Raw genomic sequence first — 22,523 nt, 5'->3', positions numbered from 1 at the left:
GCTGGTCATTCATAATATAATAGAGACAGTAGATCTAGCTGGTCTGTCATAATATAATAGAGACAGTAGATCTAGCTGGTCTGTCATAATATAATAGAGACAGTAGATCTAGCTGGTCTTTCATAATATAATAGAGACAGTAGATCTAGCTGGTCTTTCGTATTTTAATTGAGGCAGTAGATATAGCTGGCCTGTCATAATATAATAGAGACAGTAGATCTAGCTGGTCTTTCGTATTTTAATTGAGTCAGTAGATCTAGCGGGCCTGTCATAATATAAAAGAGGCAGTAGATCTAGCTGGTCTGTCATAACATAATAGAGACAGTAGATCTAGCTGGTCTTTCGTATTTTAATTGAGGCAGTAGATATAGCTGGCCTGTCATAATATAATAGAGACAGTAGATCTAGCTGGTCTTTCGTATTTTAATTGAGGCAGTAGATATAGCTGGTCTGTCATAATATAAACATAGATTTCTGCCCATTGGATGATAATCTAGAACTATACAGGTGTTTTTAGATGTTTTTCGGCAAACTCTAATATGGTCTTCCTGTTTTTGAGGCTTCCCAATGTTTTACATCTTGTAAAAATATAAACTGTATGTATTTAGTTTGACACAGAGACACCTACCTCCTGGGGGGGCATTCTTGATCTGGACAACTGTTGTAATGGGGTTTTTATTCACCAGGGAAATAATGATTCTGTCATCCACCACAGTTGCTTTCCGTGTACTTCCGGGCCTTTTGGTGTTCCTGAGCTCACCAGTGCGTTCTTTCTTTTTAAGAATGTACCAAATAGTTGATTTAGCCACACCCTAATATTTTAGCTATCAGTCTGATGGGTTTGTTTTGATTTGTCAGCCTAATAACAGCTTGCTTCATTGGCAGTGACAGCTCTTTCTGACTTCATATTGAGGGTTAACAGCAACAGATTCCAAATGCAAATGATACACTTGAAATTCATCTCTAGACCTTTTATCTGCTTACTTGTAAATCAACTAATGAGGGAATAACACACCTGGCTTTGTTTTGGAAAGGCTAATCTGTCTCAATACATTATGCATTTAATTCCATTCAAACCAATTTAGTAAAACATATTTACTAAAAGGAAAGCATGGATTAAATAACCTTGCAGATAGATACCTTTATGTTCATGAATGTCTCTTCAATCGAACCTCAATCGTCTCTCTTAGGAAAATAAACATTCCGTAATTTCCCACCTAGAATCCGCAGAGGGGAGTTCAAATTGAGTTAATTTAGATATCGTCAATATAATGACGGAAATCGAATTATTTTGGTTGTAAAATATGATAACCTTTACATATAAATTACTTGACTATATAATGAATTCTGTATTTCATCAATGAGGATTATTTATTTTTCCCTTGACGAAATGAAACCCTCTCTTGAGATGGTATACTCCGGCACCGGCATAAACTGCGACCCAAGACGTGTCAGAGGGGTTTGGTAACGTTGATTTTATCAGACAAAACGAGTACCCATCATGGCTGCGGTGTGTACTGCCTCCCGTGTCCTCGCCAAAAAGGTGCTGTCAGCCAAGGCGGTAAGTATTTGGAAACAAACTTTTGCTGTAGAATATCACTATGACCTACTTTATATGTTGACTTCGTGAATGTGTTCATATGAGCTGGTATTCGCAGCATCAGCCGGTAATGATGGTTCACCATTGCTGTGGTTTCGTAACGTAGCTAACGTTAGCTACTGTAGCTATTGTTTTCTATACGATACGAAGAGGGAGCTAGCTTCGTTTCTGTCGCAGTTTCAATGTTGTCATTTTACGTTTCCATAGCAAATCGATTCTGACGAATAACTTTATTTAATATACTTTTCATTTTGCTTAATTATTGCGGTTGGGTTGATTCTTACGGTAGCCATAAACATCAGTGCATTGAAGGTCAAGCAAGGCAAGTTACTTAAGAATCTGTGGCTAGTTCCCAGTTGGCGAATTCGTTTTGCATGGCCCGGTGCCCCTAGTAGGCGGTGTTTTGATATTTGCGACAATTCCATTGGCCCTAAGGAGAATTCTCCACTCACCGGGGCACCGGGCCATGCAAAACGAACTGTTGGCTGAGTTTGTGTAGTCAGTCAGTCACTGATTTATTTATTTTAATCACAAATAATGCCTCGACTGTTTGGAATGCATGCTGTGTTTTTAAGAGGGGGTTTGAGATTGGTTGTGGAAGAAAAAGCAAAATAAGTTTTTTTGTTTAGATGGTAGGAAGTGAGGATAATCTACGACACCAGAGACGTTTACCTAAATTAGCTATATGATTTTGAAATCTATATTTGTCACGACGTAATGTAAATGAATCCGAACTCTCCTACACATTAGTCTGTTTACACAGATACAAATGTGTATCTCTCCTCTCAGAAATATTGGTTGGAATGCTTTAATGAAGCACTATTATGCGTGTTGTGTAGTGATTAAAAAAAAAAAAATTAAAACACATAACTAGACAACTTTGTTGCTGCATTGTTCTCACCGTATGTCACAATCAGCTGGATGGGTTTCTGCTGCATTTGAAAACAGTGAGCAAACTAGACTAACTTTAGAAACCCATAGTAAAGGTTTACATTAACTTGAAGAAAAAAAAGGCATTGCCATTGTGTGGATTAGCCTAGTGTTTTTTTAAGCGAGTACTTACATCAATAGCCAAGCATAACCTATGATTTGGGCCTATATTGACCTACCCTCCCCTCCCCATTTAGCTTCCGGCAGTATCCCAGAGCTCCAGGAAGCTCCACTTCTCAGTCTATGGGAAGAACAACTCTAAAGTATCAGATGGCGTAAGTCTGCAAACTCCCATGTTCATCATTGACAGTACTATATGAAATTATTCAATATTTATTTTTTTGCACAAACCTATATTGACTTTTTCAATTTGTATTTGTCTCAGTGCTTGTAGGGGCAATTTGTATACATTTGTATGAACAAAACTCTTAACTAGAGAGAATACTGAAAAACACTGAAATGCAGCTCTATGTTTTGTTTTGTGGGTCGTTGTTTGCAGATGTCCACACAGTACCCTGTGGTAGACCATGAGTTTGATGCAGTGGTAGTGGGTGCCGGCGGAGCAGGGCTTCGTGCTGCTTTCGGTCTGTCTGAGGCTGGCTTCAACACAGCTTGTGTCACAAAGCTGTTCCCCACCAGGTCACACACAGTGGCTGCACAGGTAGGTCAATCTACAAGAATCAATAGAATGTGACCATGTCACAGGAGGGAATATGACAGATTGTCCCCTTTTTAACCTCTCTAGGGTATGTGATTACGCTAGCGTCCCACCTGGCCAACATCCAGTGAGATTGCAGAGCGACCAAATTCAAATACAGAAAAACTCATTATAAAAATTCAGAACATATACAACTATTTTACATAGGTTTAAAGATGAACTTCTTGTGAATCCAACCACGGTATCAGATTTAAAAAATGCTTTACGGCGAAAGCATACCTTTAGGATTATTTGAGAACATAGCCCAGCAGACAAATCATTACAAACAGTAACCAGCCAAGTAGAAGAGTTACGCAAGTCAGAAAGAGATACAAATTAATCACTTACCTTTGATGATCTTCATATGGTTGCACTCAGAAGACATTCATTTATTCAATAAATGTTCCTTTTGTTTGATAGTGTCTCTTTATATCTGAAAACCTCTGTTTTGTTCGCGTTTTCTTCAGTAATCCACAGGCTCAAACGCAGTCACAACAGACAAAAAAATCCAAATTGTATCTGTAAACGATGTTTATATTCAATCCTCAGGTTGTTTTTAGCCTAAATAATCAATAATATTTCAACCAGACTGCTCTTACTCCCTCATTTTTCAGAATACAAGCCTGAAACAATTTCTAAAGACTGTTGACATCTAGTGGAAGGCATAGGAACTGCAATTTGAGTTGTAAGTGAATGGATACTGTAATAGCATTGAATAGAAAACTACAACAAACAAAAAAAATCCTACTTCCTGAATGGATTTTTCTCAGGTTTTCGCCTGCCAAATCAGTTCTGTTATACTCAGACATTATTTTAACAGTTTTGGAAACTAATGTTTTCTATCCAAATCTACTAATTATATGCATATCCTATTTTCTGGACCTGAGTAGAAGGCAGTTTAATTTGGGCACGCTTTTCATCCAAAATTCCAAATGCTGCCCCCTACCCTAGAGAAGTTAAGTGTAGTGTTGCATCTGTAACTGTTCATTAAAATGAGGCCACTTTCACTCTGTCCACGGAAGGCAGCAATGCCATTTTAAAGTCCCAATGAATCAATCATATCCCACTGCAGTGGCGTTATCAGCCACCTTAATGTGTTACACTTGTATTAAGCCTACCTCCATGCGGTCTTGACATAAAGCTGTCCAAAGTTCATGCTGATCATGCACTTTGAAACTGCCGTTGACACACTCTCTGCACTGACAAAATGTCCATTATTCCTTTAAGATTATTTATCTTTCTCCCAGTGGTCCTAAACAGTTGTTTTTGCATTTAGGGCGGGATCAATGCAGCCCTTGGAAACATGGAGGGAGATGATTGGAGGTGGCACTTCTACGACACGGTGAAGGGATCTGATTGGCTGGGAGACCAGGACGCCATCCACTACATGACAGAGCAGGCTCCACATGCTGTGGTGGAGGTGACACACACACACACACACACACACACACACACACACACACACACACACACACACACACACACACACACACACACACACACACAGAGTAAATGAAACTATGCCTCTGACAGTTCTTCTATAGCAAAATATTGCCCTGTATGGAAACCTAACCAACAGCCTCTTGAAAGGGGAGGTGGAAGAAGGGTTCATCGGGGGAATGTGGCCTGCTAACAGGGGAGGTGGAAGAAGGATCCATTGGGGGAATGTGGCCTGCTAACAGGGGAGGTGTAAGAAGGGTCCGTCAGGGGAATGTGGCCTGCTAACAGGGGAGGTGGACGAAGGGTCCATCAGGGGAATGTGGCCTTGCTAACAGGGGAATGTGGCCTGCTAACAGGGGAGGTGGAAGAAGGTTCCGTCAAGGGAATGTGGCCTGCTAACAGGGGAATGTGGCCTGCTAACAGGGGAATGTGGCCTGCTAACAGGGGAGGTGGAAGAAGGGTCCGTCAGGGGAATGTGGCCTGCTAACAGGGGAATGTGGCCTGCTAACAGGGGAGGTGGAAGAAGGGTCCGTCAGGGGAATGTGGCCTGCTAACAGGGGAATGTGGCCTGCTAACAGGGGAATGTGGCCTGCTAACAGGGGAGGTGGAAGAAGGGTCCGTCAGGGGAATGTGGCCTGCTAACAGGGGAATGTGGCCTGCTAACAGGGGAGGTGGAAGAAGGGTCCGTCAGGGGAATGTGGCCTGCTAACAGGGGAATGTGGCCTGCTAACAGGGGAGGTGGAAGAAGGGTCCGTCAGGGGAATGTGGCCTGCTAACAGGGGAGGTGGAAGAAGGGTCCGTCAGGGGAATGTGGCCTGCTAACAGGGGAATGTGGCCTGCTAACAGGGGAGGTGTAAGAAGGGTCCATCAGGGGAATGTGGCCTTGCTAACAGGGGAATGTGGCCTGCTAACAGGGGAGGTGGAAGAAGGTTCCGTCAAGGGAATGTGGCCTGCTAACAGGGGAATGTGGCCTGCTAACAGGGGAATGTGGCCTGCTAACAGGGGAGGTGGAAGAAGGGTCCGTCAGGGGAATGTGGCCTGCTAACAGGGGAATGTGGCCTGCTAACAGGGGAGGTGGAAGAAGGGTCCGTCAGGGGAATGTGGCCTGCTAACAGGGGAATGTGGCCTGCTAACAGGGGAATGTGGCCTGCTAACAGGGGAGGTGGAAGAAGGGTCCGTCAGGGGAATGTGGCCTGCTAACAGGGGAATGTGGCCTGCTAACAGGGGAGGTGGAAGAAGGGTCCGTCAGGGGAATGTGGCCTGCTAACAGGGGAATGTGGCCTGCTAACAGGGGAGGTGGAAGAAGGGTCCGTCAGGGGAATGTGGCCTGCTAACAGGGGAGGTGGAAGAAGGGTCCGTCAGGGGAATGTGGCCTGCTAACAGGGGAATGTGGCCTGCTAACAGGGGAGGTGGAAGAAGGGTCCGTCAGGGGAATGTGGCCTGCTAACAGGGGAATGTGGCCTGCTAACAGGGGAGGTGGAAGAAGGGTCCGTCAGGGGAATGTGGCCTGCTAACAGGGGAATGTGGCCTGCTAACAGGGGAGGTGGACAAAGGGTCCATCAGGGGAATGTGGCCTTGCTAACAGGGGAATGTGGCCTGCTAACAGGGGAGGTGGAAGAAGGTTCCGTCAAGGGAATGTGGCCTGCTAACAGGGGAATGTGGCCTGCTAACAGGGGAATGTGGCCTGCTAACAGGGGAGGTGGAAGAAGGGTCCGTCAGGGGAATGTGGCCTGCTAACAGGGGAATGTGGCCTGCTAACAGGGGAGGTGGAAGAAGGGTCCGTCAGGGGAATGTGGCCTGCTAACAGGGGAATGTGGCCTGCTAACAGGGGAATGTGGCCTGCTAACAGGGGAGGTGGAAGAAGGGTCCGTCAGGGGAATGTGGCCTGCTAACAGGGGAATGTGGCCTGCTAACAGGGGAATGTGGCCTGCTAACAGGGGAGGTGGAAGAAGGGTCCGTCAGGGGAATGTGGCCTGCTAACAGGGGAATGTGGCCTGCTAACAGGGGAGGTGGAAGAAGGGTCCGTCAGGGGAATGTGGCCTGCTAACAGGGGAATGTGGCCTGCTAACAGGGGAATGTGGCCTGCTAACAGGGGAGGTGGAAGAAGGGTCCGTCAGGGGAATGTGGCCTGCTAACAGGGGAATGTGGCCTGCTAACAGGGGAATGTGGCCTGCTAACAGGGGAGGTGGAAGAAGGGTCCGTCAGGGGAATGTGGCCTGCTAACAGGGGAATGTGGCCTGCTAACAGGGGAGGTGGAAGAAGGGTCCGTCAGGGGAATGTGGCCTGCTAACAGGGGAATGTGGCCTGCTAACAGGGGAATGTGGCCTGCTAACAGGGGAGGTGGAAGAAGGGTCCATCAGGGGAATGTGGCCTGCTAACAGGGGAATGTGGCCTGCTAACAGGGGAATGTGGCCTGCTAACAGGGGAGGTGGAAGAAGGGTCCGTCAGGGGAATGTGGCCTGCTAACAGGGGAATGTGGCCTGCTAACAGGGGAGGTGGAAGAAGGGTCCGTCAGGGGAATGTGGCCTGCTAACAGGGGAATGTGGCCTGCTAACAGGGGAATGTGGCCTGCTAACAGGGGAGGTGGAAGAAGTGTCCGTCAGGGGAATGTGGCCTGCTAACAGGGGAGGTGGAAGAAGGGTCCGTCAGGGGAATGTGGCCTGCTAACAGGGGAATGTGGCCTGCTAACAGGGGAGGTGGAAGAAGGGTCCGTCAGGGGAATGTGGCCTGCTAACAGGGGAGGTGGAAGACGGGTTCGTCAGGGGAATGTGGCCTGCTAACAGGGGAATGTGGCCTGCTAACAGGGGAGGTGGAAGAAGGGTCCGTCAGGGGAATGTGGCCTGCTAACAGGGGAGGTGGAAGACGGGTCCATTCTAAAAGAGCTGCAGTAGAACTCAAGGGCCCCTCATCCTTGGACTCTTCATGGGATGTCCTTTTTCATACCTTCTGATGTATCCAAACAAGTGGAAGTGGCCTTTCAATGCCCTTAATCTGTTCTGCAATGTTGCATAGCTGCCTTTCTCTAGACTTAAACAATTTGATTTAGTACATTCTGTGTAATTCAATATTGAGCTAAAATGCAAATGTAATTATGTAGCCTCTACTTTTGGGGGGGGATTCAGTTGAAATCCCCTTAATCACAAAGGATTTGCACAACATCAACACAAACACTGATAGGCTGATCAAATTAAAACGTTCATGTATTATTTCTTAGCTAACTGAATTTGTCTAACTTCCTGTTATGAAAATAACTGTTGTGAAGCAGCGTTGACTTTTTTTTTTTGTGTGTCCCCAGCTGGAGAACTTTGGCATGCCCTTCAGCCGTACCGAGGATGGTAAAATCTACCAGAGGGCTTTTGGAGGCCAGAGTCTGAAGTTTGGCAAGGGAGGCCAGGCCCACCGGTGTTGCTGCGTAGCTGACAGAACTGGCCACTCCCTCCTGCACACACTCTACGGGCGAGTACGTCACACTCTCTGGACTCTAAATCTCACAATTCACCACTTGCAGTCCTCTGAATCCCCTTTTGCTGACACACTGCTTTTAGAATCTCAAATTCTGGCCTGTTTTTGCCAGTCGGTCATCTATCGCTCTTCTATGCTTCTCACTATTTTAGTCTCTGAGGTACGACACCAGCTACTTTGTGGAGTACTTTGCCCTGGACCTGCTGATGGAGGATGGAGAATGCAAGGGAGTAATTGCTCTGTGTATGGAGGATGGATCGATCCACCGCTTCAGATCCAAGAACACGGTCATCGCCACAGGGTATGTATCTGTCTCTGTGTCGGGTGTTTCTGTTGTGAATAAGTATACTTATTTTACCTTTATAGGCAAGTCAGTTAAGAACAAATTCTTATTTTCAATGTCGGCCTAGGAACAGTGGGTTAACTGCCTGTTCAGGGGCAGAAAGACAGATTTTTATCTTGTCAGCTCGGGGGTTTGAACTTGCAACCTTCCGGTTACTAGTCCAACGCTCTAACCACTAGGCTACCCAAGTAATTTGGGTGTGTGAGCTTTGTTTTACCAGTTATACCCAGTTTATAACGTTAACTTTTTAACAATTCGCACCTGAACAGAAGGTGCCTCCTTGATGACAATTTAAAGTGCTCCTATTGTGCCCTGATTCTTACTCCTGCCTCTCTGCTCGATCTAGTGGTTATGGCCGTACCTACTTCAGCTGCACCTCAGCCCACACCAGCACAGGAGACGGTAATGCCATGGTGACCCGTGCAGGCCTGCCCTGCCAAGACCTGGAGTTTGTCCAGTTCCACCCTACAGGTCAGTCCCATATCGGATTGGCAATACAGGCCTGTCTGCTAGGGAATGGACTTATGAGACGAAAATAACATTTAAATAAAACATTTATTGGAGAAGACTGGATTAGCGCTCAGAATAGGCCTATCAGAGGTGTCGTCTTGAAAATGTTTCTGTGCTTAGTCGGAAGGTAACTGCTGAATAATCCTGTGTGTTTCATAACATAGTATTGTTGATGTCGGATAAGTCAATCACATGATGATGTAAGTCAGAGGGCTGGCAGACTAACCCTTTACATACTGTGGCTACATAATCATACTATAAATGTCATTGGGTGTGAAGTGCCCTCCCTCAGTGCTGATATTTCATATAACGTTATCCCTCTAGGCATCTATGGAGCCGGCTGTCTGATCACAGAGGGTTGCCGTGGCGAGGGAGGAATCCTTATCAACAGTGAGGGTGAGCGCTTTATGGAACGCTACGCCCCCAACGCCAAGGACCTGGCCTCCAGAGACGTGGTGTCCCGCTCCATTACCATCGAGATTCGAGAGGGCAGGTAAGATCACCGCCAAGGCCCCGTCTTCCCTGAGCAACCCACAGAATCATTGCACTGGATAACTGATACATACAGTTGTCTTCAGAAAGTATACAACCGCTTTGTTAGGGCCTGTCTAAATAAGTTCAGGGGTAAAAATTTGCTGAACAAGTCTCATAATAAGTTGCATTGACTCACTGTGTCTAATCAGATTTGAGTTACTACCTCATGTCTGTAACCCACACATACAATTATCTATGAGGTCCCTTAGTTGAGCAGTGAATTTCAAACGCAGATTCAATCTCAAAGACCGGGGAGATTTTCCAATGCCTTGCAAAGAAGGGTACCTATTGGTAGATGGGTAAAAAATGAAAAAGCAGATATTTAATTTCTCTTTGAACATGGTGAAGTTATTAATTACACTTTGGATGGTGTATTAATACACCCAGTCACTACAAAGATACAGGCGTCCTTCCTAACTCCGTTGCCGGAGAGGAAGGAAACTGCTCAGGGATTTCACCATGAGGCCAATGGTGACTTTAAAACAGTTTGAGTTGAATTGCGGTGATAAGACCAAAACTGAGGATAGATCAACAACATTGTAGTTACTCCACAATACTAACCTAAATGACAGAGTGAAAAGAAGGAAGTCTGTACAGAATACAACTATTCCAAAGCATGCATCATGGTGGCAATAAGGCACTAAAGTAAAACTGCACAAAAATGTGGCAAAGAAATTAGCTTTATGTCCTAAATACAAAGCATTATGTTTAGGGCAAACACAACACTGAGTACCACCCTTCATATTTCTAAGCATAGTAGTGGCTGCATCATGTAATGGGTATGCTTGTCAATCGGCAAGGACTAGGGAGTTTTTTTTTTAATGATAAAAAGATAGAATAGAGCTAAGCACAGGTAAAAACCTGGTTGTCTGCTTTCACACAGATACTGGGAGACAAATTCACCTTTCAGCAGGACAATAACCTAAAACACAAGGCCAAATAGACACTGGAGTTGCTTACCAAGACGACATTGAACGTTCCTGAGTGGCCTAGTTACAGTTTTGACTTAAATCGGCGTGAAAATCTATGGCAAGAATTGAAAATGGTTGTCTAGCAATGATCAACAACCAAATTGACAGAGCTTGAAGAATTAATTATTTAAAAGAATAATATGCAAATATTATACAATCCAGGTGTGGAAAGCCTTACACAGAAAGACTCACAGCTGTAATCACTGGCAAAGATGATTCTAACGTATTGGATGTTAATACTTACATTAGACATCTGTATTTCATTTTGAATAAATTAGCAAAGAAATCTAAAGATGTGTTTGCTTTGTCATTATGGGGTATTGTGTGTAGATGGGTTATGTATTTTTTTATTTTTTTAAATCAATTTTGAATTCAGGCTGTAACACAACAAAATGTGGAATAAGTCAAGGGGTATGAATACTTTCTGAAGGCTCTGTATGTGGGACACTGCATGCTCCATGGCTGTCAGACCAGCGATTGATATCGACATACACGGTTTTAAAATAACCAGTCAAATGGCTTCAAATAGTCAATCTAGATCCATTTAAAATGCTTTGGTAAACTAAAATCGAGCTGCAAGAAATGCACTTGAATTTGGAAACAGGAAATGGAATTAATTTGTAATCTACCCATAACTTCCAATGGGGATGACCCCACCTTGCTATGAGTTTCAGTTGTGAAAGACTACTGTCATGCCAACAGCCCTGTATCTGAGGGACCCAGAGAAACCCCACGTGAACCTGTCATGCCAACAGCCCTGTATCTGAGGGACCCAGAGAAACCCCACGTGAACCTGTCATGCCAACAGCCCTGTGTCTGAGGGACCCAGAGAAACCCCACGTGAACCTGTCATGCCAACAGCCCTGTATTTGAGTGACCCAGAGAAACCCCACGTGAACCTGTCATGCCAACAGCCCTGTATATGTGTCCTTAGGGGATGTGGCCCAGAGAAGGACCATGCATACCTGCAGCTGCACCATCTCCCCCCACAGCAGCTGGCCACTCGTCTACCCGGCATCTCTGAGACCGCCATGATCTTCGCCGGCGTGGACGTCACCAAAGAGCCCATCCCCGTCCTGCCCACTGTACACTACAACATGGGAGGAATCCCCACCAACTACAGGGGACAGGTAACTAGCAGTACCCATAACCAAATAAATGCACTAGATCTGCATGTTTTTCTTTTTAAAAGTCCTGTTGAATAACTCTAAAATAAGTAGACAGATACAATGAGTGCTCTGTGTCGAGTCTTAACTGGGTCTCCCCTAGTTTGATTACATTAAACATTTTTATTATATAGTTATTTACTGTCCTGTTCTCCCACAGGTCATCACCCACACAACCGAGGAGGGTGATAAGGTGGTGCCAGGGCTGTTTGCCTGTGGCGAGGCCGCCTGTGCCAGTGTCCACGGTGCCAACCGTCTGGGAGCCAACTCCCTGCTGGATCTGGTGGTGTTTGGACGCGCCTGCGCTCACACAATCGCTGACATCTGCACTCCAGGTAACAACTTCATACTCTCCGTTTTTATTTTTTCAAACCTTTGCCCTCAAGACAAAAATCACATGCATTAATGGATTGTCCCACAGCCTTTTCAATGTGAATGCTAAGACTCCCTTGAAAAATTATCACAATGGGACTAACCTGGATGACTAACAGATTTTTAAATGGTTAAATGCATTTTTACAATCCTGGCAATGTGATGGTTCTGAAGGAGAGAAGCTCTCCCCCCTGAAGCCCAACGCAGGAGAGGAGTCTGTGGCCAACCTGGACAAGCTGAGGTTTGCTGATGGCAACATGAGGACCTCTGAGATCAGAGTGAACATGCAGAAGGTATGGATCCTAAAAACTGGAACGGGATGTCTTAACATCCATAATAGGGAATTGACCTTGGATGTTTGTCAAAAGTACAGGTAATGAATGGGCTTTAATGAGGACTTGTACAGTATCATCACGTCTTCTCTAAGCATGTGTCCCTCTCTCCGCTGTCAGACCATGCAGAACCACGCTGCTGTGTTCCGTACCGGCAAGGTCCTGAAGGAGGGATGTGACAAGATGGACGCCATCTACCAAACCCTGGACGACATCAAGACCTTCGACAGAGGTCAGCATCTCATTCCCTCTGCTGATGTGATAAGAATAGACTTTCAATTGCCCCTTCTAACAGAGGTCGATCTTTGTTGTCCCATTTGTTGGGCTTGGTTGTAAAAACTTCAAACATGCACGTAAAGATGTTCTGTAGCACTCTCGTTCACTCTGTCTCCCTCCCCCTCAGGTATTCACTCTGTCTCCCTCCCCCTCAGGTATACACTCTGTCTCCCTCCCCCTCAGGTATACACTCTGTCTCCCTCCCCCTCAGGTATTCACTCTGTCTCCCTCCCCCTCAGGTATACACTCTGTCTCCCTCCCCCTCAGGTATACACTCTGTCTCCCTCACCCTCAGGTATTCACTCTGTCTCCCTCCCCCTCAGGTATTGTGTGGAACACTGACCTGGTGGAGACCCTGGAGTTGCAGAACCTTATGCTGAATGCTGTGCAGACCATCAACTCTGCCGAGCAGCGCCAGGAGAGCAGGGGAGCCCACTCCAGAGAGGACTTCAAGGTAAGAACTGAAGACACAAACCACTCCTACACTAGCCTGGTCTGCAATGACAATTTACTGAATAAACAAGCCACTCCTATACAAGCCTGGTCTGCAATGACAATTTACTGAAGAAACAAACCACTCCTATACAAGCCTGGTCCACAATGAACATTTTGTCTGGTAAAGTGAGATTTACTTCTATGCATCCAATGGTTGCATTTTTCTTCACAGTAGGGGTCTCGATGTGGACATAATAAAGTAATGCATATTGACAGTCAATGCTTTTGTGTAGACATGCACCATAAAACAACTATAGGCGCACTCTCTCCAGCAGTAGTTGTAGACTGATGTCATTCTGAAAGAGGCCTATTTAACATTGCAGGACCGTATGGATGAGCTGGACTACGCCAAGCCTCTGGCAGGACAGGTGAGGAAGCCCATTGAAGAGCACTGGAGGAAACACACCCTGTCCACTGTGGATCCAAAGACCGGGAAGGTAAACCCAAATTGATGCCTAATGATTGCGTTAACTTCATTTTTCTAAATATAAATGACAGGATTAATTGTAACTAGGGTTGGGTGGTATAACTGGGGAAGCCAAGCCAGTGGGGGAAAAAAAGCCATATTACAACCTATGTGTTGTGATAATTGTGTTGCTCTATAACCTGTTAGTTCATATGCCTTGACACTGTGATATAAAGTCAACCATTTGTTTCATCACAAAACTAGAGAGCAACATGTCCGGTGAAGTCGAGAAAACACATTGCATGTAACAAACAGTTAAAGGACCTACAGCATGGTCAATCAAGTTAATGTTGCTGACATTTTCACAACTATTGATTTAGAACCACAGATTTAGAACCACAGATTTAGAACCACACATTTAGAACCACACATTTAGAACCACAGATTTAGAACCACAGATTTAGAACCACAGATTTAGAACCACAGTTGTCGCAAGTCCAAATAGAAAACAGGAGCTGCCTCCACTACTCGAGAACCATTTCAACTTCAACATCATCAAATCACCTCTGTTTTAGTCTAATAGTAACAAATAAAAGATTCCAAAAACAATTTAGTCCAATCAACGGAAGTGAAATGTGGCTACCAATGGCGCTGATTTGTGTGTGTGTGTGTGTGTGTGCGCGTAAGTAGAAAAACATGTTGATTCACCCTACTTGTAGAGAAATCCATCCTCTTTCATGTTAGCGACGTGGTCTATGACTCTACACTTTAAAATAAAAATAAAAAATTGACCTAGGCTACCTGGCTAAAATACTTGCTTGCTAGCCCAACTTGATTTCATGGGTAACGATTAGTTAGTTAACATTAGCCTACTACATCTAGCTACATATTGAACTTGCATCCTCTCCGTCCAGAGACACAATGTATGAATTTAGGGTTAGATCAGAATCGCTGTTCTAATCATTGGCCAGTACAGATAATTAAGTAAAACCACAAGTCCAACTCCCTATCGTCATCCATGGCTAATTTAGGAAAGGGACAATTTTAGCCCACCGGAGGACAACCACACAATGAGATGCAACAATTCAAGTTTTCTGTCAATGACATTTAGCTTGGTCTGATTGGTCTGAAGCCAATTCCAATTATAGTTAGTTATAACAACTTTATAGTTAGTTATAACAACTTTATAGTTAGTTATAAGCAGTGGCGTAGCACCTCCTCCGGTCCCCAATCAAAAGCATACGTTTGTATACGGTATATCCCTCAAGCCTAATTGTAACATACGTTCATGCTTAACAGCACAATGATAGCGGAGTCTAGGTACATGCCAATGTACATTTGCCATCACTCACTCATTTCTCCCTTCTGTGCTTTTGTTACAGGTAACTCTGAAATACAGACCTGTTATTGATAACTCACTGGATGCAGAGGACTGTGCTGCTATCCCTCCCGCCATCCGTTCCTATTAAGCACCATACCGATCCAGTGCAGACTATTTTATTCATGATCAGAATGGATGCTTTTGCAGTTATCATTGATATGAAGTTTCAACCTTGATTTTCCCTTTGCTCATAAATACTATACGTGGTATATTTCACATGTTCAATAATAAACTGGAACATATTGTAACCTTCAGAGAATTGTGCAAAATGGAGTGTTTTGTTTTGTGTGCACTTTCAACTTTCACCGCATTTGCTATAGTTCTTACAGGCAAATAAATACATATTTAATATTTAAATATTGAATGATTCTAGAAATCTGTGTAAAAAGAAAAGCGTAATCACAGTTTTGGGGGGGGGGGGGGGGGGGGGGTGAACCATGTTTAAGATATCCACACATAATGCCAATACAATACTCAATTAGTTCATTCTGTCCTTTGCTCAACTGTATGTAAAGTTCTGTTCATCTTGCATGCTTAATGTATTGTTGGTTTTATCTCAATAAAGATGCTCAAATAAATAAATTCCCCCTGTCTTAGTGATTGTGGTGCATCTCCACAATGCCATGTTCCATCTGAAATACAATAATTATATTTGAAGATGAAAGGAATAGAGAGAATGACGTGTATTTATTTTAAACCATTTTCACTTATGTAAATTACCTCTGTGTTGCATTTACACCAGTTAACATCCACTCTCTGACAACACCCCTACAAAGAATGACAAAACAACCCCTTTCTATTATAAATTGCATTCTAATACTTGTAAAAAACGTTTATTCATGAATTCCCGAAAATCCTGTGAACGTTATGTGCATGTTTCATATCACCCATGTACCCCCATATACATATGCCCTTCGGTTTCACATAGAAATAAATGGGCGGAACCGGAACTTCATGTAGTTCATTTCCGCTATCTGGTCCGTCCAGCAAAACTTTCCTCAAAACAGATTAACAATGGCTGAACGAGGATATAGTTTCTCCCTCACTACCTTCAGGTAAAGTAAAATAAAAATAGATTTCTGCATCGCAAAACGTAGTCAATTAACATCTTACTGCGAGGCCATATTCTGCTATATTTGTGATCTTGATCTTGCTCAATGGCCATTAAAAACACTTGAGGCAACTCTGCAAGAGATGCAGTGTCACGCCGATGCTAACTAGCTAGCTTCTTACCGGTAGCTGTTGAAGAGTTCAAGCGGGCTAGCTAGCGTAAGCCAATTGATAGCGCTGTAATTTAGGCTAATGTATGATTATTTGTAGCTCCTGCAGTGGCTAGCTAAATGGCTAGCCCCCCCTGTTACGTTAGCTGGCTACATAGCCGAAACTAGTTTAGTTTTGGCTACTGGCTACTCAGTTAGCTAGCGAGATATGTAACGTTAGCTAGCTAAGTAAATGGATGTAACTGATTTAACTTAAAACATTTCTATGAACAGGTGTAGATTAGTGCTATAACTAACGTTTACCTAGTTACATATCTTCCTCGTTCCTTACAGCCCCTCTGGGAAGCTGGTCCAAATTGAATATGCCCTGGCAGCAGTGGCCGCAGGTGCACCCGCTGTCGGAATCAAAGGTGAGGAGCTAGATTAAAACATTTTGATGCAGGTAGTTTATATCCACCTTATTTATTTATTGTTTTTGATTTAATAAGTACACATCCAATTAAACACCTCAACAGACTTCGACACAACTAAACATTCACTTTTATTATCACCTCAAGTTATGAGAGCTGATTCCAAGCATTGTAATGTCATGTACTTGTTCTTCCCTAACTACAGCCTCAAATGGAGTTGTCTTGGCAACAGAGAAGAAACAGAAGTCCATCCTGTACGACGAGACCAGTGTTCACAAAGTTGAGCCTATAACCAAACACATTGGTATGGTGTACAGTGGCATGGGACCTGACTACAGGTAATGAGGGAATGGGGAACTCATTCTTACTGGAAATCAACTTCAGCATGTAGTACTATACATATGCCAACTACCTATGTACTCTAGTATATTATATATAGAAACATGATGTAGTTGTTTTTATAGAATATTGCTAAGATCTTATTTCTTAGCATACATGCTAAACCAAGTAAACTAAAGGTACAGTCCTTGACTGTAATGAGACGACTGGGCTCTGGAGAGATACTCTTTGTTGTGTTGACAGGGTGCTGCTCCGGAGAGCCAGGAAGTTGGCCCAGCAGTACTTCCTGGTGTACCAGGAGCCCATCCCCACAGCTCAGCTCGTTCAGAGGGTGGCCTCAGTCATGCAGGAGTACACACAATCAGGGTATGGAGTACGATACTGTAGCTACTTATTGAGGATGAATGTTTTGCTTACCATGACTGATTACAGGTCTCTCAGCTTAAATGACCAGATAAAGGTGGAGTAGTCCAAAAGTCAACTGTTTATTCATCATTTATTCAGTGCACTAGGATAGTATTCAGACCCCTCCCCCTTTCTCACATTTTTTTACGTTACAGCCTTATTGTAAAATGGACAAAGAAAATTCAATCTACACACCATAACCCATAATGACGTTGCGAAAACAGGTTTTTGCAAATGTATTAAAAATAAAAAACTATTTTCAGACTCTTTGCTCTGATATCCATTCACAGACTTGAGAGCATCTCTTTATTCTCTGTTACATGTCTACTTAGCCTTAGAAAAAGCTGTTTGGCATAGACCCAATCGTTCATACTGGAAATCTAGTAGCCTCACTAGAAGTAGTTCATCCTGAAAGGCCTACTAATTCATGACTTTTTGGAAACTCATGTCCCTCTCCATCTCTCTCTCGCTCACACACCCCTTACACACATACAGTGCCTTTGGAAAATATTCAGACCCCTTGACATTTCCCACATTTTGTTACAGCCTTAATCAAAAATAGATTTAAAAAAAAACTTGATCCACACACAATACCCTATAAAGACAAGGCGAAAGCAGGCTAAGACATTTTTGTGAATGTATAAAAAAAAATGTATTTACATAAGTATTCAGACCCTTTGCTATGAGACTCGAACTTGAGCTCAGGTGTGTCCTGTTTCCATTGATCATCCTTGAGATGTTTCTACAACTTGATTGAAGTCCACCTGTGGTAAATTCAATTGATTGGACATGTGAAAAGGCACACACCTGTCTGTATAAGGTCCCACAGTTGACAAGGCGTGTCGGAGCAAAACCCAAGCCATGAGGTCGAAGGAATAGTCCGTAGAGCTCTGAGACAGGATTGTGTCGAAGCACAGATCTGGGGAAGGTTACCAAAACATGTCTGCCGCATTGAAGATACGCAAGAACAATGGCCTCCATCATTCTTAAATGGAAGAAGTTTGGAACCACCAAGACCCTTCCTAGAGCTGGTCGCCCAGCCAAACTGAGCAATCAGGGGAGAAGGGCCTTGGCCAGGGAGGTGACCCGATGGTCACTCTGACAGAGCTCCAGAGTTCCTCTGTGGCGATGGGAGAACCTTCCAGAAGGACAACCATCTCTGCAGCACCACACCAATCGAGCCTTTATGATAGAGAGGCCAAACGGAAGCCTCTCCTTAGAAAAAGGTACATGACAGCTTGCTTGGAGTTTGACAAAAGGCACCTAAAGGACTCTGACCATGAGAAACAAGATTATATAGTCTAAGGAAACTAGGCACCATCCCTACAGTGGAGCATGGTGATGGCAGCATCATGCTGTTGGCATGTTTTTCAATGGCAGGGACTGGGAAACTAGTCAAGATCAAGGGAAAGATGAACGGAGAAAAGTATAGAGAGAGCCTTGACGAAAACGTGGCCCAGAGCGCTCAGACTAGAGTGAAGGTTCACCTTCCAACAGGACAACGACTCTAAGCACACAACCAAGGCAACGCAGGAGTGACTTCAGGACAAGTCTCTGAATGTGGTTCAGCCAGAGCCCAGACTTGAACCCGATCAAACATCTCTGGAGAGATCTGAAAATAGCTCTGCAACAACGTTCCCATCCAACCTGACAGAGCTTGAGGGGCTGCAGGGAAGAATGTGAGAAACTCCCTGAATACAGGTGTGCCAAGCTTGTAGCGTCATACCCAAGAAGACTTGTGCTAAAACAAAGTATTGGGTAAATGGTCTGAAATACATATGTAAATGTAATAGCAGTTTTTAAAAATATATTTCTAAAACTTGTTTTTGTTTTGTCATTATGGGGTATTGTGTGTAGATTGAGGGGGAGTAAACTATTTAACCCATTTTAGAATAAGGCTGTAACATAATAAAATGTGGGAAGTCAAGGGGTCTGAATACTTTCTGAATGCACTGTAAGCAGATGTCACAAGTGCTAATACAGATACCCAGCTTAAAACCACAAAGCGCAAGCAATGCAGATGTAGAACACAGTGGACAGGGAAAACTGTAGAAAGACAGGAATCTAGAGGAACAAGGCTCCGAGGGGGTGACCAATCCTCTTCTGGCTGTGCTGGGTGGAGATTCTAAAAGTACTTCAATGTTCCTTTTCAGACTATCAAGTAAGAATCATAGGATGTAACAAAATGACTCTGGGGGGGAAAAGTTATTCTAATGTAGTTCATTTAAATTGATCAATGAATGCATTCATGATGGAGTCAATTTGCTTCATGTAGGCCTAAATGCTTTAATGTGTCTTCTTACGTTGTAGGGGTGTCCGTCCTTTCGGAGTGTCCTTGCTGATCGCAGGTTGGGATGAGGACCGACCATACCTTTTCCAGTCCGATCCGTCTGTAAGGGCTGGGTACCACCATTTGCTATCTGAGCATATTTGTCTGTTGTGATACATTGATAATCATGTCTGTATTTCTCTACCCAGGGAGCATATTTTGCCTGGAAGGCAACTGCTATGGGGAAGAACTACGTCAATGGGAAAACATTCCTTGAGAAAAGGTATTTCAATTTACCCCCCCCTACACCGTACAATGACGGCCGACCTTGGCCAAACCCTCCCATAACCCCGACAACGCTAGGCCAATTGTGTGCCGCCATATGGGACTCTCGATCACGGCAGGTTGTGATACGGCCCGGCATTGAACCAGGGTCTGTAGTGACACCTCTAATAACCCTTTAATAAATGTGGGGGTAATGTGTGTCTCCTCACTCAGATACAACGAGGACCTGGAGCTGGAAGATGCCATCCACACAGCTATCTTGACATTGAAGGTGAGTGACGCCGTTGTAAACGTATCCTCCTATGTGGAAAGGTTCTCATCTCTTCCCCTTTCTATGCTCTCCTGTCATCACATATGTCTTAAGAGACCACGGGACTGTCTTGTGATCTTTCAGTTATTAGCAGAATCCTGAATGCTATATTTTATTCACAGGAAAGCTTTGAGGGTCAGATGACCGAAGACAATATTGAAGTGGGGATCTGCAATGAAGCCGGCTTCAGGCGACTCTCACCCGCAGAAGTGAAAGACTACTTGGCGGCCATTGCTTAAAAAAGTGACTCTCGTTGGTGTGATTTGTTCGTATTTGGTTATTACTGAAATAATTTAGACTCTACTGTATTTTCAACATAACAGCATTTATTTTCTTTGTATTCCCAGTTCTTCCTTCCCCTCTGACAAGTTCAGTACCTATCAATAAATGCCAGAAACTAAAGCTCCCATGTTTTTATTTACATCTTGTTTTATTTTGTGCGATAAGCACAAGTTACATTTCCACAAAGACAAATGCATTAATTGCCTTAAATGACATTAAGATAAATTTTACAACTCATCCCTGTACAGTTAACTTAATACAATGTATTATAATTTAGTTTTTGTGGCATCTGTATTCCTGGCAATTCCTATGGCTTCCTTCTGCCACCAGGATAAGGAACCTAGCATTGAGAATGGTTATTTCCTGGATTGTGACCCTGTAGTAGTCTTGAGCTGAGAAAGGCAGAAGATATCCAGCAGGTAACCACCAATCTGTATGAAGTATATTAATGTCAAAGCAGCAATCATCATTTTTCTGCAAAGTGTTTGACAAATTCAGAGAGACTATATACATGTCCACATCCCACTTTGGAGTCCATACTGATGAAGTCATCCAGGTTCATTTTAGAGTCTAGAACGAAAAAAAAAAAACATTATTCCGTTAGACAAATGATTTCCATTCAAATAGAGTTTCACAAGAAGAAATGTGTAATAGGACCGAGATGTACCTGTTGTTTCAATACAAGGATACAGCGGTGGAGGCATGCGCCATGTCCCATCGGCATTTTTCATATGTGACCGGTCCGAGGCAAAGTTCTTCAGGTAGGCATCTGCAGGAATAACTCGCAACTTCCTGGAAAGAGTTGAATAGACGAGCGTTCAAAAGTGTTTATCATTAAAGAGAACCGGTTACCATGACACACATACTTGCTTACCTCCAGAAAGCTGGTTTCAGGCCATGATCTGTATGGAAGGCTTCTGTAGTGTAAACATGGGAAGGACAGGAGAAAGGCAGGACTGTATCCAGGTCATAAATAAAACTCTGTCCCTGCTGATTCTGATGAAGTAGGACAACGTGATAATCCTACAAACAGAATGATGTTATATTGTGACTGTTGTAATAGTTTACAGTGCAGGCTACAATATTTTTCCTGTAATGTTAAAGACAAGGGTGTGGCTTCATATTTCCTCGTTCTGGTTTCCTCCATCCTGTCTGAAAATGAAAGCCAAGGGACAGTGCCTACCCAAACAACAGGTTCATCTCCACGACTGGACCTCTGTTTCCATATAGGGATCTGAGAGGAATGGAAATTCATCAATTATTATAACAGAGTAAAGGGTTAACAATGACATTTTAACGACCTACAACTTACCATTTTTCTTTCATTTGATATAAATACTGCATACACTTCGTCCAAATGTATTTGCGTTTGAGTCTTGATGTGTTCACATAGTTTCCAGACATTTTCCTCACTGAAAAAGCAAGATTTTAAAATGTAATTCATGGTCCCATTATATTAGCGGACTACTTCACTCCATGGTGAATTAAATTCATATAAACTTCACCAAGAGTCCTTCACCATGGAGTGGAGTTTATTCCGCTACCATTATGTATTGAGCTAGCCACATAGCTTCATCCTGAGCATGCATTGCGGACAATTACCAGTAACAGCTTGTGTACACGCATTCATCCCTGGATGGAGTGATGTTCACATACTTTGATGAAACGTGTTCTTTATGCATGTCTTCCCTGAAAATGTAACAGACTGACCCTAATCAGCAGTTGATTTTGCAGCAGTCTGCATATTTTGGTGTTACATTTTTAAGTATCCGCCGGAGGACGAGAGTCGTCTTCTTCTGTAGTATAATGGCGGTCCGCTATTATGGTGCATGCCGCCACCTAACGTGCCGGAGTATGCGATCAATCATGGTTTGGCTAATTATGTACTACTTATAAAATAAAATCCTTACTAACTTCTAACAAACCCTCCCCAAAACCCCACCTCTTCAAACTATCTCTATCATACTGAGACAATCCATCCTTGCGATTATTCATCATAAAAAGAAAGATGTAGACAGTAACTTGTTACCCCTAATAACTCTGTTGCCATATCCACAAAAATCTTCAACTGGACATTTCTGCTTTCCA

The 22,523-nt window shown here is 43.6% G+C and overlaps 3 protein-coding genes across 4 annotated transcripts; 2 read left to right on the top strand and 1 right to left on the bottom strand.

The window, feature by feature from the left end:
* The first annotated feature begins 1,406 nt into the window (after positions 1-1,406).
* On the top strand, positions 1,407-15,493 carry LOC110496683 (succinate dehydrogenase [ubiquinone] flavoprotein subunit, mitochondrial). Its single transcript, XM_036953495.1, has 15 exons — positions 1,407-1,561; positions 2,728-2,805; positions 3,030-3,191; positions 4,504-4,647; positions 7,963-8,127; positions 8,282-8,430; positions 8,819-8,943; positions 9,307-9,475; positions 11,422-11,617; positions 11,814-11,988; positions 12,200-12,318; positions 12,478-12,589; positions 12,957-13,087; positions 13,452-13,565; positions 14,917-15,493. The coding sequence occupies exons 1-15, from the start codon at positions 1,502-1,504 to the stop codon at positions 15,001-15,003; spliced, it is 1,986 nt and encodes a 661-aa protein (XP_036809390.1). The 5' UTR covers positions 1,407-1,501; the 3' UTR covers positions 15,004-15,493.
* A 366-nt stretch (positions 15,494-15,859) lies between these two features.
* Positions 15,860-20,555, top strand: si:rp71-45k5.4 (proteasome_alpha_type_2 domain-containing protein). The gene is made up of 8 exons (XM_021572702.2): positions 15,860-15,970; positions 16,469-16,545; positions 16,751-16,883; positions 17,128-17,250; positions 19,600-19,681; positions 19,768-19,841; positions 20,057-20,114; positions 20,276-20,555. The coding sequence occupies exons 1-8, from the start codon at positions 15,930-15,932 to the stop codon at positions 20,390-20,392; spliced, it is 705 nt and encodes a 234-aa protein (XP_021428377.1). The 5' UTR covers positions 15,860-15,929; the 3' UTR covers positions 20,393-20,555.
* On the bottom strand, positions 20,478-22,230 carry wdyhv1 (WDYHV motif containing 1). 2 transcript variants are annotated; one of them, XM_021572703.2, is made up of 6 exons: positions 22,038-22,230; positions 21,748-21,847; positions 21,619-21,669; positions 21,310-21,458; positions 21,103-21,227; positions 20,478-21,005 (listed from the first exon to the last, which is right to left on the bottom strand). In XM_021572703.2, the coding sequence occupies exons 1-6, from the start codon at positions 22,115-22,117 to the stop codon at positions 20,902-20,904; spliced, it is 609 nt and encodes a 202-aa protein (XP_021428378.2). In that variant the 5' UTR covers positions 22,118-22,230; the 3' UTR covers positions 20,478-20,901. The 2 variants fall into 2 exon arrangements, with proteins under 2 accessions (XP_021428378.2, XP_036809389.1); XM_036953494.1 differs by having other exon boundaries at positions 22,092-22,230.
* Between the last annotated feature and the right edge of the window lie 293 nt (positions 22,231-22,523).

This window comes from Oncorhynchus mykiss, chromosome 18, assembly GCF_013265735.2.
Source record: "Oncorhynchus mykiss isolate Arlee chromosome 18, USDA_OmykA_1.1, whole genome shotgun sequence".
Classification (NCBI taxonomy): Eukaryota; Metazoa; Chordata; class Actinopteri; order Salmoniformes; family Salmonidae; genus Oncorhynchus; species Oncorhynchus mykiss.
Note: the sequence above shows the minus strand (reverse complement) of the source record. Positions and strands in the feature narration are given on the sequence as shown.

Bases quoted from the DNA above. Each gene is read 5' to 3' on its own strand.
- LOC110496683 (XM_036953495.1), top strand. From the start codon at position 1,502: ATGGCTGCGGTGTGTACTGCCTCCCGTGTCCTCGCCAAAAAGGTGCTG. The intron at 8,944-9,306 runs GTCAGTCCCATA...TTATCCCTCTAG, and splicing joins TGTCCAGTTCCACCCTACAG to GCATCTATGGAGCCGGCTGT. The intron at 9,476-11,421 runs GTAAGATCACCG...ATGTGTCCTTAG, and splicing joins ATCGAGATTCGAGAGGGCAG to GGGATGTGGCCCAGAGAAGG.
- wdyhv1 (XM_021572703.2), bottom strand. From the start codon at position 22,117: ATGCATAAAGAACACGTTTCATCAAAGTATGTGAACATCACTCCATCC. The intron at 21,848-22,037 runs GTAATTGTCCGC...TTGCTTTTTCAG, and splicing joins GTGTACACAAGCTGTTACTG to TGAGGAAAATGTCTGGAAAC. The intron at 21,670-21,747 runs GTAAGTTGTAGG...CATTCCTCTCAG, and splicing joins TATCAAATGAAAGAAAAATG to ATCCCTATATGGAAACAGAG.
- si:rp71-45k5.4 (XM_021572702.2), top strand. From the start codon at position 15,930: ATGGCTGAACGAGGATATAGTTTCTCCCTCACTACCTTCAG. The intron at 16,546-16,750 runs GTGAGGAGCTAG...CCCTAACTACAG, and splicing joins ACCCGCTGTCGGAATCAAAG to CCTCAAATGGAGTTGTCTTG. The intron at 17,251-19,599 runs GTATGGAGTACG...CTTACGTTGTAG, and splicing joins CAGGAGTACACACAATCAGG to GGGTGTCCGTCCTTTCGGAG.